The sequence below is a fragment of the Protopterus annectens genome, chromosome 1.part1 (genome assembly GCF_019279795.1).
Source record: "Protopterus annectens isolate FY-2018-M chromosome 1.part1, PAN1.0, whole genome shotgun sequence".
Classification (NCBI taxonomy): domain Eukaryota; kingdom Metazoa; phylum Chordata; order Ceratodontiformes; family Protopteridae; genus Protopterus; species Protopterus annectens.
In genome coordinates, this window is record NC_056726.1 from 1,784,262,079 (window position 1) to 1,784,275,858 (window position 13,780).

The window sequence follows — 13,780 nt, forward strand, 5'->3', positions numbered from 1 at the left end:
TTCCACAGAGGAGTCAATGTACCTGGAGGCTTTTTGCACCCAACCCTCCACTTCTTGGATTTCTCCGCCCGCTGACGAACTGATGAAATTGATCACCCAGCGGGCTTGGAAGATGCCCAATGCCATAAATCCTATTCCCAAAAGGCCTGACCAAATTTTGTCTGCACCGAAAGAGGAACCACATTGGTCCAAAGGAATTCCTGTTGATGCTGTAGTGGTAGCAGCAACCACCAAAAAATAACTTGCAAAAGAGAGTCACACAATCCATCATCCTAACAAGGAGTCCAGGACCTTGGATAGATTTGGGAAGTGTGTTTATGCTTCAGCAACCTTTGAGCTAAGGTTGTTGAATTACATGGCACACTTTACCAGGTTACAAATTGACTTAATTAAGGAACTTTCTAACTCCCTGGCAGGAGCAGTAGCTGCAGAGGTTCACGATAAGGTCTCCTCCCAGCTTGTGACCCTCAAATCCATCGCCACTTTGTCCATAAGGCTCCTAGCACATGCAGCCAAAGAGATGTCCAGAGCAGCGGGTTCAGGCATAGTCATCAGACAGCATTCCTGGATGCACTTGTGCGACTTCGTGGAGCCATTCAAAGAGTCATTTGTCAGTGCACCCTTTGATGGATCTACCCTTTTTGGCCCAAAAGTTAAGTAAACTCTGACAAGAAGTGAGCAGGATGGCAAGACCCTATCTGCCGTGGGCATACATTTCTCTACTCCTCAACGACCCTACTCAAGGAATCAGAGGAGTGAGAGACTATGGTTCAAGAAATCCAAAGGGCCTTTCTATGACTCACGTGGTAAAGATTTCCTCCAGGGCAGAGGGGGAAACAATGGAAGGTGCCACCCTAGGGACCAGAATGGACTCCAAAATCAGGGGTCCAGGGAATCCTTCTCTGGTACTTCCTATTAGCATCCCTGAAGCGATGCCTGACTGTCTTCTTCTGGAGGCATTCGGAGGGGGGGGGTGATTATCCCTGCACCTACCAGCCTGGCAAACAATAATTTTGGACAAATGGGTGCTCGGAATGATATCCAGAGGCTAACAAATTCCCTTGTTTGTGAACCCCAAACCGCAGATAAAACTCCCAGATGTTCCACCCAAAAGGGAGGCAGAAGCTTTAGAAATTCAAAAGCTGCTAAACAAAAGTCATCCAAAAAGTCCAGATAGGATCCGGGGTTTACTCAAGATTCTTTTTAGTGCCCAAAAAAACAGGGGACTGGAGACTGATTTTGGATCTCAGCTGATCCAACAAATCAGTCCACCATACCAAATTCCAGATGGTGTAGGTACAAACCATACTTCCTTTATTGGAAAAAGGCGACTGGATGTGCTTGATAGACCTCAAGGATACGTATCATCACATAAAGATGGAGAAAAGCTCCAGAAGGTTTCTACGCTTCCAGCTAGGGGCCAGTTACTACCAATTCAGAGCACTGCCCTTTGGACTCACCACAGCCCCCAGGATGTTTACCAAATGCATGGCAGTAGTTGCAGCACATCTCAGACTGCAAGGTTTTCGAGTAGTCCAATATCTCGATGACTGACTCCTCATTGCTACCACCAGGCATGAGATAGCAAGAGACTATACCCTGTCTGCCTGCACATCCCTAAGCATTTCAATAAATCCCAAAAAATCCCAGCTGCAGCCCTCATGTTTGGATTTCATAGGGGTGCAACTAAACACTATCTCAGGGATAGCTTCCCTTCCTCCAGAAAGATTACTGAGCATCAGGGCGGTGAGAGATCATTCAGAACGACAGAGTTCCAGCAAAATTAATTCTTCAAACCTTGGGTTCAATGGCCGCCACAATCACTCTGGTACCTCTAGCGAGGTTGCACCCAGAAGGCATGGTTCATCTCAACTTGCAACACCTCAAACTGATTGTGTGGTTTCTCCAATTACCATGATTGCCAGGCAAGCCTCTCTGTCATCGCCCATCAAACGTATTACTATTGCACACCACAAACCTACAACTAGAAAACTTCACCTGAGCAAATGGAGATTTACCATATGGTAATACCATCTATTCCTGGGGACTTTCCTGTAGATTGGCTATACATAACCATTTTTATCTCATCCCTTCCTATCCTGTTAGTAATTGACCCTCATCTACCTCTAACTTTGGCATATTTAATTCTTCTATAAACATTTGTACCTTTTTCTTGAGTTCCATATTTCTCTGCTTTATACAAAGTTTTCATAAAATTTCTGAAATAGTTCTAATACTTCTACAGGGTCTCTTGTTATCTTCCTTGTTACAAGCTCCCTAAGCTTGGTGACTGCCATTTCCACTTTCTATTGCCTGAGTTGTTGTGCTAGAAGTTTTTGTGCTCTAGAATTATCAAAAAACAGTTGCTTAACAGCATTCTTTCTTAACTCGTGCATAGTATAGAGGTAATCCCTTATTTTCTTTTTAGCATTCTGCAGTTGCTCCTTTTCTTGTTCTGAGACTTTCCCCCTGTTTTGCAGTATTTCTGCAGTATTTAAGATTTGTCATCCCTCCAAGTAATTCTTGTTATTGTTTAACCATATCTCCCTTCCTTTATTTCCAACCTAGTTGATTGGGTAGCATCTGCTGTGATGTGATGCTTCAAGTTTATAAATATACAAATGTATGGCAAATTTGCCTTGGATCAGGTTGTGGGTGAAAAGAATCAAGAGGTTCTCATCATACCTACCCAGCTGCAAAAAAAAAAAAAATGGTGAGATATAAATAATGTATTTTTAACGTAAGCTGTTACTATGCCCCTGAGATGTGCTGGAAACAATTTCACGAAGGTTCTCCACCCTGTGTCCATTGAATGCTGAGATTAAGTGGGTAGTCAGAGAATGAATGAATGTTGGTACACCGGACCAGTTTTCTTCTCCAAGAGGATTGTTAATGTAGAATACTTGGTTGTTTGGTTGCTTGTGTAAAGTGTTAATGGTTAATGTTTGGTGTCCTTCATTTAGCAATTGTGTGCTGTTGAAGTATAAACTATGCCATTGATTTGAATAAAAATCTGATAGGAGAGGGTCCATCTTCCGTAAGTTGCAGGACAAAGGCCACAGGCATTACAACCACTCAGTACCCCAGGCTGCATAATATTTTCTACATAGTCCAAAATGCATTACCATAGGTTCATAGGTTAATACTAGGCTATCGGCCCTAAGGCCTATGCAAGCCTAGCCATAACAATTTCCTGGAATTTTTTTCCCCACAATGTTTACTTCTCTGTGCCCCTGTCTAGCAGGGCGACTGACATGATCCCCGGGGTGAATTTCCTATCTCCCATCCAATCATCTAGGTTCCTTTTGAAGAGGGCCAATGAGGCGCTCTGGTTGACATGTATGGGCAGTCTATTCCAGAGTATGCGGAGTCTCTGGGTCAGGAACCTATCCCTCCAGCATGTTTTGTTCATTGTGATGATCGGGTTTAGATCCCTGGAGCGTGTGGCTCTGAGGGATTGGAATTTCTTTAAGTGGAGCATGTCCAACAGCTCTGGGTTTGACATGGCCTTGTATGTTAAGCAGAGGTCGCCTCTGAGTAGACGAAATGCCAGAGAGTATAGCTAGAGTTTTTTAGACGGTCAGCATATGGCATCTGCTGTAGGCCTGTGATTCTTTTAGTGAGGTATTTCTGTGGTCTTTCCAGCTGTTGTAGATGCCTTTGTGAGGTACATACCAAATGGGGCATTATACTCTATAATGGGTCTAATGAGGGATGAGTACAGTGGGACAATGACCTCCTTTTTTCTGGATGAAAAGCCCTTAGTGATGAGGTGTGCCACATAGAAGGATTTCCTGACAGTTGTGGTGATGTGGTTATAGAAAGTGAGACCACTGTCCACTTGTGTCCCTAAGTGTCTCATCTCGCTTTCGATGTTTAGTGTCCTGCCACCTATGTGGTAGTTCAAGGGTACATGTTTTTTTCCAAAGGGGATAACTATACATTTCTTGGCATTAAGCTTGAGCCCATGGCTCTGGCACCAGGAATCTTTCTGTAAGGCCCTTTTGTAGAATATCCACATCATTTGGGGATTCAATAATGGCTCCCAGTTTGCAGTCATCTGCAAACTTTGTTAGCCAGAGTCCCTTAGTGTTGGCCTGTACTTCAGAGAAGTAGATGCCAAACAAGAGTGGTCCCAGGACTGAACCCTGAGGTACTTCACTTGTCTGGAGCTAGATTTGGCGTCGACTACTTTTACAGTCTGGGTTCTGTCAGTAAGCCAGTTGGCAACCCATCGAGTGACATAGGGATTTATGCCCAGCTTAGCAAGTTTATCTATGATTCCAGAGTGGAAGATGGTGTCAAAGGCCTTGGCGAGGTCCAGATAGGCTGTGTGGACCGCCTTACCCTCGTCCACAGCTGCGGTGACTGATTCGAAGAAGTCAATCAGATTCAGGAGACAAGATCGGCCCTTCACAAACCCAAAGTGGGTGGAGTCCAGTGTTTGAAGGTTGCCAATGTCTTTGTTTATAAGTTCCATGCCCTTGCAGATCAGGCTTGTCAGACTGATGGGATGATAGTTCCCAGGATCCAAGGCGGATCCTCCCTTGTGGAGCGGGATAACTGTAGCTGTGCACCACTCAGTGGGCAGGAAGCCTAAGGTCAGGCTATGATTAAACATAACACTTAGGTGGGGTGCCAGTTCATTTTGAAGTTCATGTAGTACACAGCCTGGGATGTCATCTGGTCCCATGGATGCTGTATTCTTAGCTTTGGAGAGTGCTGTTTCTACCTGTGTGGCTGTGATTATCGGAATTTGGCAATCTTTTGGTATTGAGATGGGCCCTGTAGGGGGTGAGAGGGGAGTGAAGTTGGCACTAAATCGATCTGCCAGGATATTGGCAATATCCTTGGAATCAGTATATTTAATGCCATTCTGTTGTAGCTCAGAGCAGATCTGAGCATTGCCATTTAGATTCTTGACATAACTATAGAATGCCTTGTGGTTGTCTTTGGAATCTTTGGCAATTTTATTTTCGTAACTAGCTTTTGAGTATTTTATGAGGGATCTCAGCTTCTTACTGAGGCTGGTGAGGGAGTTTTTTGCATCCTGGGATTTTCCTCTTTTCTGCAACAGTTTCTTCCTTCTGTTGTATAGCTTGTTTATAGTAGGGGACCACCAGATTGGCTTCCTTTTTTTGAAAAAGAGCATTTTGGTTCTATTTGGGATGGCACGATTCATGTGCTCGTACAGTGCCTTAGTGTAGGATTCTGCAGTCGAACTTCCAGATCCCGTCTGCGTGGGTGTTGTGAAGTTTGTCACTTCTGACTTCAGTAGCATGAAGTTGGCTTTGAAGAAGTTTTTTAAGGAGGTTTCCTTATTGGGGGTGGGGGGGGGAGTGAGATGTGGATGTCAAGGGTGATTTGCTTATGGTCAGACCTGCCCAATGAGGGGGTGACCACTGGTATGGAGCATCTATCCCCATGTTGGTAATGACCAGGTCTAGGATATTGGAGCCCCTGGTGGTACAATGGATTAGTTGATCCAGGGCATTGGAATTTATGAGTTCCAAGAACCGTTGGGAAAAGGAGTTGGTACCCGAGTAGTTTTCACAATTAATGGCAGGGTAGTTGAAATCACCCAGTATTAGGATGTTTGGTTGTATCTTAATATTTTCCAGTATGGTTCGGAAGGTGTAGTGAGAATTGTGGGGTATGGTGGGGGATCTGTAGCAAGCTACAATTTGGATTGAAGTCTTACCTAGTGTTAGTTGCACCTGGAGAATTTCAGATGCATTGTGTTGGGCAGCTAGCCTGGAGGTGTGAATATCCTTGGTGAATATGGACACTCCTCCACATTTAGTGTTTTGGTCTTGGTTTTGTGGCCGAAAAGTGTGGCAAGAATTGTAGCCTGGTATTGCAGGGGTGCTCTCTGGAGCCTTGAACCAGGTCTCAGTCACTGCACAGATATCGATGTTCTCCATTTTTAGGTGTGCCTCGCAAGAGTTCATTTTCAGGTTTAGACTTCTAGCATTGAGTAGCATTACCTTCAGATTTTGCATGCTTGTATCTGTTACAGTGGTGGTTTTATCCTTTGAACCTTGCCTAAAAAAGGCACTATAGGGGTGGCAAGAGCTTTAGCCAGTAACCTGAATCCCAGGGGTGACAGGTGCAGACCATCTCTAGCAAAGCATCGTGGTTTGTCGATCATGTCTTCCCAGGCAGACATATACTGGATCTCCTTTGAATGACACCAGAAGCTTAGCCAATTGTTGAAGTCAATCATTTTGTCCTTCTACTGTGGTATCATTATGCTTTCCTTTTTATATTCTTATTTCTACTTAAAATGTCAGATGATCTCCTATACATCAGTGAGGCTGCTGCTATTTTTGTACTGCTGTTTGTTGAGTCTTCCATGACTTTTTTTGTCACGTTTCACTTTTCTTCAAAATTTCCAGATAATGTCTGTGTTTTCCAGTAAATTTGTTTGGCATATCTACAAAATTTAATGTGAAAACTATGTGCTTGTATGTTGTGCCTAGGCCAAAGCTAGCCTTTCAAGAAAGTGTCATTTTATTTATTGCAGTATGTCATAATCTGTACTTTCTTTTTTGTACAACATTCACTTTCAGTGTAAAGATTTTTGTGTAGAGAAACATATTTTTTTTTGCTTACGGTGCTACAGTGCCACTTTGACGTCCTCCTCCATGGAAGTCTTCATTTATTTATTCACTTTTATCCTTAATAGGGGAAGTATAAAATAATTGTTGCTATATAAATTTTCATGGGTGCTAGTTTACAAGAGAGGAAGAATAATAAAACTGGTATTGAATGTAGTACTGATCCTGGTAAGAACTTTGATTTATCATATTTTTTTCTTAGTGTTATGGAATGTTTATGGGGATTGTGAGAACTATGCTACATTGAAAGGACATAGTGGTGCTGTTATGGAGTTACATTACAACACAGATGGCAGGTAAGACAACTTTTCAGACATTTGCAGAGTTGGTTTTGTGATTTTTGCCACTTGCAGGGCCCATATTTTACTATTATATTTTTGGCTAGTTCTTTCCTCCAGCAGCTAACCATCAACTACCACCAGAACCTCTCAAATTACTTCGAGTCTACAGAACCTGGCCTTGTGCCACAGACTTAATTCAACTCATGGTTGGAGCTAGCGAGGTGGTTAAAGCATATTGTGCAATGTCCTAGTGCTGCTGGAAAGTAATTTTTTGTTAACCACCCCACCCCCTGCACTGTGTGTAAGAATGTGAGTGCACAAGATAGTGATGGAGATCTGTCTAAGGGGCATTACCCTTTATGGTCCCGACCATAAGGAGAAATGCAGGCTTTGTAACCACAGGACATGTAATGGGCACCGAGACTGAAGCATGGGTAACTAACTGTGATACAGAGCATACTGCTGAATCTGCAGAAGATGTATAGCATCCCTGTACACTGTAATCTGCAGGAAAGCATGCATCTTGAAGTCTGGGTGAGCTGTGGAATGTTTTGCTAGAGAGAATGTTCCACCTCCCGAAAAGCATGTCTGCACATTAACAAAAGGCAAAAATGCAAACACTAGAATTGGCATAATATGTTGTATGCCAAATCAGAAGAAACTGTTAAGTCTTTAGGATCAAAGTTTTTGTTGAAGATCGATATATTAATTTATTCACTTCTGAGGAACAGGAAGCTAATCAATCCCCTTGCTTAAGCCTGGAAACCTCTTGCTTTCTGGAAGACGTTCTCTCAGATTGTCAACTTAGAACATAACTTTGTATTCATATGAGTTGTAGTATCTCATAAACAGTGCGAGTTTAAAAAAAAAAGTACAAAATACAAAAGTTTTTTTTAGACACTAGACTATACACTGGTATTAATAAAGTTGTGATTGGTGGATCTGAATTTATATTTTTATTAAATAGTTAAATACTACACAATAAGTTTGCAGACTGTTGCATGCCTAGGCAATAACTAAACAGTGACCAAAGTTGAGAATCAAGCCTTATACCTTATGTTTGTAAAGTAAACACCTCAACCATTACACCAACCCCAGAAAAGAATGTTTTACTTGCCAAAATTGGTAGAATGCTCAAAAAAGTTATATTGCTGTAAATATGCAAGTTAGACTTAGTATATCAATAAGATAATTTTGTCTCTTGTGAGCTTGTGATATATTATCAGGTTGGGTGGTACACTGCTGTTTTAGGATATTGTAAAATGTAAATTATGCATGTCATAGTTTCAGAATATTTCTAAAACAGTAATGTCAAGGTACAAAAACCTTGCATATTAGGTGACAACTATGAGAGAGAAAATTGTGTGACATTATGCTGTGTGTAAGTCTGCAGTGGTTATTTTCCCATAAGCCACACAGCATTTAATATTCATGCTAGTATATATAAAAAATATACATATAATATTCAGTTACTGCTGTATTAAACAAACACTTGTATCTATGGTAACTTTCATATTACCCACCATAATTTAGTGTCAGTCTCTTGATTAACACCCACAGTTGGTATATGCTACCCTATACATGACCGTATAATGCTACATTTCTGCATAATGTTACAGTGCAAAAATGTCACTTTTTTGCATAACTTTTTGTGAGCATTTCTTTATAACCTCAGCCATGTACACCCAATGCTGACAGTTTTACTGTACATGCGTAGCAAATTATGTCAACTTTTAGATGACAATTTGGTATACCTTTCTCAGTCTATCTTTCATAAGGTTTTAGTCTCAAAATTAGTATGTCATTAAAATGTAATTACTTCTCAGCGACTTTGTATCTATGTCCATGTTTGTCTGACATGTATGTCCAGACCTGTGTGTTCAGTGTTACTTTTTCTTCTAATACTACTGCTTGTGTTGGCCCCACTTGCATGTCATTGTCACATGCTACTTATTGTCTTTTAATGTAAACTTGTAAAATATTTCATTATTTTTAATAACCTTCCGCAAACACACCTTGATTAAATTAGGCCCTGTATGTACCACACTGATATTATAACTAGGGGTACCTACCACATCCTGTAAGCATTCAGATGTCACCCTGCTTCCTAACCCATGAACTACTTTTTCGCAAGATTACTGTTGGCATTTAAGTAATGTTGATATTAACATGGCGTACATCAACTATTTGCTATGTTTCTCTTACACAGATTATTTACCATTGTTCGTTTTCTAATACCTACTGGTTGCTTAGACCCCATTAACTGAGGTATTGCACTCCACTTCTGATATGTTAATGCAGATATGTAAAACTGTTCATAATTTTTATAACTGTTTTTAAACAGTTCTCGGTAACTAACTTAATTGCATATATCAAAGTGGTGTTTTCATTTTTTCATTTCTTGTTAGCTGGCATATGCCTCCTTGTTTCCTAACAAATAACATACTATTTAAGACCTTAAATAATATTACAGTAACCTTTCATATGTTGGCCAAGACTTTCAGTGGTATGGTTTACTTAAAGAAATGGCAATGCAGAGTGAGCCACAAAATGAAGGAGTTGTATCCTGGGGGGACATTGTGGAGAAAATACAAAAGGATGATGTATCCTGGGGGTCACTGTGGAGAAAATACAAAAGGATGATGTATCCTGGGGGACACTGTGGAGAAAATACAAAAAGATGATGTATCCTGGGGAACATTGTGGAGAAAATACAAAAGGATGATGTATCCTGGGGGTCACTGTGGAGAAAATACAAAAGGATGATGTATCCTGGTGGACATTGTGGAGAAAATACAAAAGGATGATGTATCCTGGGGGACATTGTGGAGAAAATACAAAAGGATGATGTATCCTGGGGGACATTGTGGAGAAAATACAAAATGATGATGTATCCTGGGGGACATTGTGGAGAAAATACAAAATGATGATGTATCCTGGGGGACATTGTGGAGAAAATACAAAAGGATGATGTATCCTGGGGGACACTGTGGAGAAAATACAAAAGGATGATGTATCCTGTGGAACATTGTGGAGAAAATACAAAAAGGATGATGTATCCTGGGGGACACTGTGGAGAAAATACAAAAGGATGATGTATCCTGGGGGACACTGTGGAGAAAATACAAAAGGATGATGTATTCTGGGGGAAACTGTGGAGAAAATGCAAAAGGATGATGCATCTTGGGGACATTGTGGAGAAAATACAAAAAGGATGATGTATCCTGGGGGACACTGTGGAGAAAATACAAAAGGATGATGTATCCTGGGGGAAACTGTGGAGAAAATACAAAAGGATGATGTATCCTGGGGGACATTGTGGAGAAAATACAAAAGGATGATGCAGAGACAATCTTGAAGATTAGTGGTGAAATGGAAATGAAAACGTGCAGAGAAAGTAAAAGAAGGAAGAAGAAAATGAAAAACCGAAGTACTTGCAAAAGGTTTCAAAGAAAAGAAGACAAATAGATGGACAGGTATGAAGTGTGGGACAATTTAATAGCACATGAGGTAAGAGCATTTATTCTTATTAGCAAAGATACATTTTGTGACATTATATCTGAGATGGTTTTTCAATGGAAAATTTTCGAAACAGTGTAACTCGGTATATAAGTGATAAAAACATTTAAAAAAGGAACAAAAAAGAAAATTCATGTAAAATTAGAAAGAGAGGTAGAAAAAGACTTTGAAAGGACATTTGCAATGACCAATAGTTCTTAAAGTTTTCTAAAATTTATGACAAAAGGGGTTTATAGACTCGTGGCTGGGAGTGTAATGTGTTGTTAAAAATAGCACAAGAAAAAATTATGCACAATACTAAGCATGATAAATGTGGAAGGGAATAGGGGTATTGTAAAATACTGGGGCATGTTTTTTGTGAAAATGACATTTAATAAGTAACTGTGACAAAATAAAATATTACATCTGTGGGGAAATAGGGCATGATGCAAAAATGTGAATTGAAATGTTATAAATGTAACAATATTGGACATTTATGGGTGGAATACAAAAATGAAAATAGGATAAAAGAGAAGAAAACGAACAAAGAGATGAAATTTTAGAAGTAGCAAAAATAGAAGAGAAAAAAATAGGACATAGAAGGTTCTGAAATAAGTGAGGAAGACATAACTTGCAAGGTAGTCAGAAGAAATAAAATCTATAAAAATAAAGAACATTTAAAAAGATAAGTATAAAAGAAAAAAAAAATATGAAAAGTAATATATGCAGCTAGTGACTGGGGGGGGTTGGTACAGTAGTTAAGTTGTTTGACAGACACACAGGGTACAATGCCTGATTTTCACCTGTGGGAGGGAAACTGGCGAGGCTTAGAATGGCTTATTAAGAAAGCTAATAATTACTTATGCACTTATGGAACCATGAATCTAAGGCAAGGGGAAAATGAACATTTTAGATTGCTTTTCTCTAAAGGTGAATAGTGTTAAGAATATATTAAGAATATTAGGGATTTTGGAGTGGTGTAATCATACCTCTCATCTGTACAGATTTTCACAGAATGTCCAGATTTTTGGTCTCATCCTCATAAAATCTGCATTTTTCTGACAAATTACTGGAATGATCTGAGGAATGAAGTCACTAAATAATGACATACATTTGAGTTTTAGACTTCAGTTCCTTCAGAAAATGTATGTTAAAACAAATCCTATTACTCTAGCAACTTTCTAAGCTTTTTGCGCCTTGTCCCCCCATTTTGTCAGCCATTGTCCAGATTTTTTGCACTAAGAGGTTGAGAGGTATGGGTGTAATACATGTGATATAGATGTAATTATATTAGAAGACACAAGTTTTATAACAAATGAAGAAAGATTAAAAACGGAGAATTTGTAGGAAGGAAATATAGTTTGGAATTTGGGAAATGAGAGCTGTTCTGGAATAGCTGTATTCTGTAGAAAGACAGAAAAATATTAGATACAACTTTAATAACAATGGGAAAATTAACCGTTGTAGATGGGAAAATTAACCGTTGTAGATTTAAATGTAAAGAACAAGTATAAAGAATTATAACATTATATGCTTACACTAATTGTAAATAAATGGAAAACTTATTTCATCAGATTTTAGACTGTGTAGTGATAAATATGCATATTATTATAACAGGAGACTTTAATTGTTATTTAAGTGGCAAGTGTAACAAGAAAGGAAATGATATAAGGAAAATGTTAGAAATTATAAGATGTGGTAAGTTAAAACTATGGGACAAAAATACATGGCCTTACAAAAGGAGTATGTATAGAACTGAAGTATATTATTTTATAGTTGTTATATATAGTTAGGGGGTTGTTTAAAATGTGTAGTTTTTCTTGTATTTTCATGCTTTTAAATGAAAATAGGTGGGGGGCTTTGCCCCCCACACCCCCCCAACTATATATAATAACTCCAGGGTCTATAACCACTCCAGGGTCGCACAACAGTGGTGAGGGGGACAAATCCCTGTTAAGTGCCTTGAATGCTGGTTGTCCACCAAATGAGCTGTCGACTAAATGGGTGTCGATCAATATATGTATAGGGTTGATATCACTTACCCGAAGTGCAGGACATCGAACGGCTGATGTGCGAAGTCACGGTTCATACGGGGCAGGAAATCGAAGGACGAGCGGTCGAACGAGGTTAGTCAAGAAAGTGCATACTGAGACTGTGGAAGGGAGGTCGTGCTTCAGTGAGAAACAGGGAGTAGCCCATTTCCTCACTGTAGTGCGATCTCAGAGTTGGTATGTTTAAGTAGGGGGGTGGGGGTGCAGGGAGGCATAACCCCCCTGCAAAATAGCAGAGGGGAGTGTCATATCTGAAAGAGGGGAATGTTAATATTCTGGAATGTATTTTTTAGTGCAAACTATTTTTGACATTCCTCTCTTTAGATATGTTGGGTTTAGATGTTATTTAGATGTTATTTTTTGGTTGAATGCACGTTTGATATTAGTGCATTCAACCTTATCATGGTAAACCATATATATACACACATGGTAAACTATATATATATATATATATATATATATATATATATATATATATATATATATATATAAAATAATCTGTATACACACATACATGTAAGGCAAAGAAATAACAATGATAAATGAGAAAGCATGGAATGAAGAAGGAAAGAGATTAATAATACAGTTATGGAAAGATCATGTTGCTATGAGAACATTTTATAAAACTTGGTTTGAATGGTGGATAATATTTAAGGAAAATTATAAAAAATGTTTTTACAGTGCCAATATGATGTGAGAAAAGTAGATAAAAAAATTAGAAAAGGACATATAATGATGCATTGGAAGATTTAGAACATAATTATAGGAAGTACCTTGGCAAAGAAAGAGTTATGCGAAAAAAATCAAGAAAAGTACAAGAATTGTTGTATAGCAAAGTTCTTTTTAACAAGGGAAAAGAGAACGGCGGGAGGTTGGTATAATGGTTAAGGTGTTTACCTTACAGACACAAGGTGCGGGGTTTGTTTCTTACATGGGGTAATTGGCTAGGCTTTAAATGGGCCACAAGGGCAGTTAGCGTAGTACTAATCTGTGAACTTAAGCAGATTAGTAAATGAAAACAATGTTGCACAGGAAGATGCTCTGGAACTTTCTATAGAATGCACACAGGAAATGGAGAACAAAGAATGTGCTCTCAGTTTAGAAGAAAATTATCCAAGAAAACAGTTTCTTTGATTTTAATAGGACAGATGGACAGACCTATTAAGATCGGTGAATGAAATAGACTACAAAAGGTCAGTACAGTCCAAAAAGTTAGAAGATCAATAAAAAAATGAACACAGTAAGTAAGACTGTTCATAGAGATTCATGTGATATAACATAAGTAAATAGGATCTATTACAGTGCAGTTAAATTAATAACATAAAGTCTT

The 13,780-nt window shown here is 39.2% G+C and overlaps 1 protein-coding gene across 1 annotated transcript in view; it reads left to right on the top strand.

Annotated features, from left to right (window-relative positions):
• The window catches only part of SNRNP40 (small nuclear ribonucleoprotein U5 subunit 40), a 433,394-nt gene that overhangs the window by 34,532 nt on the left and 385,082 nt on the right, over nt 1-13,780 (top strand). The window contains exon 3 of the mRNA XM_044084651.1: nt 6,823-6,916. Coding sequence (XP_043940586.1) covers nt 6,823-6,916 — 94 coding nt within the window. The remainder of the gene's footprint in view (nt 1-6,822; nt 6,917-13,780) is intronic.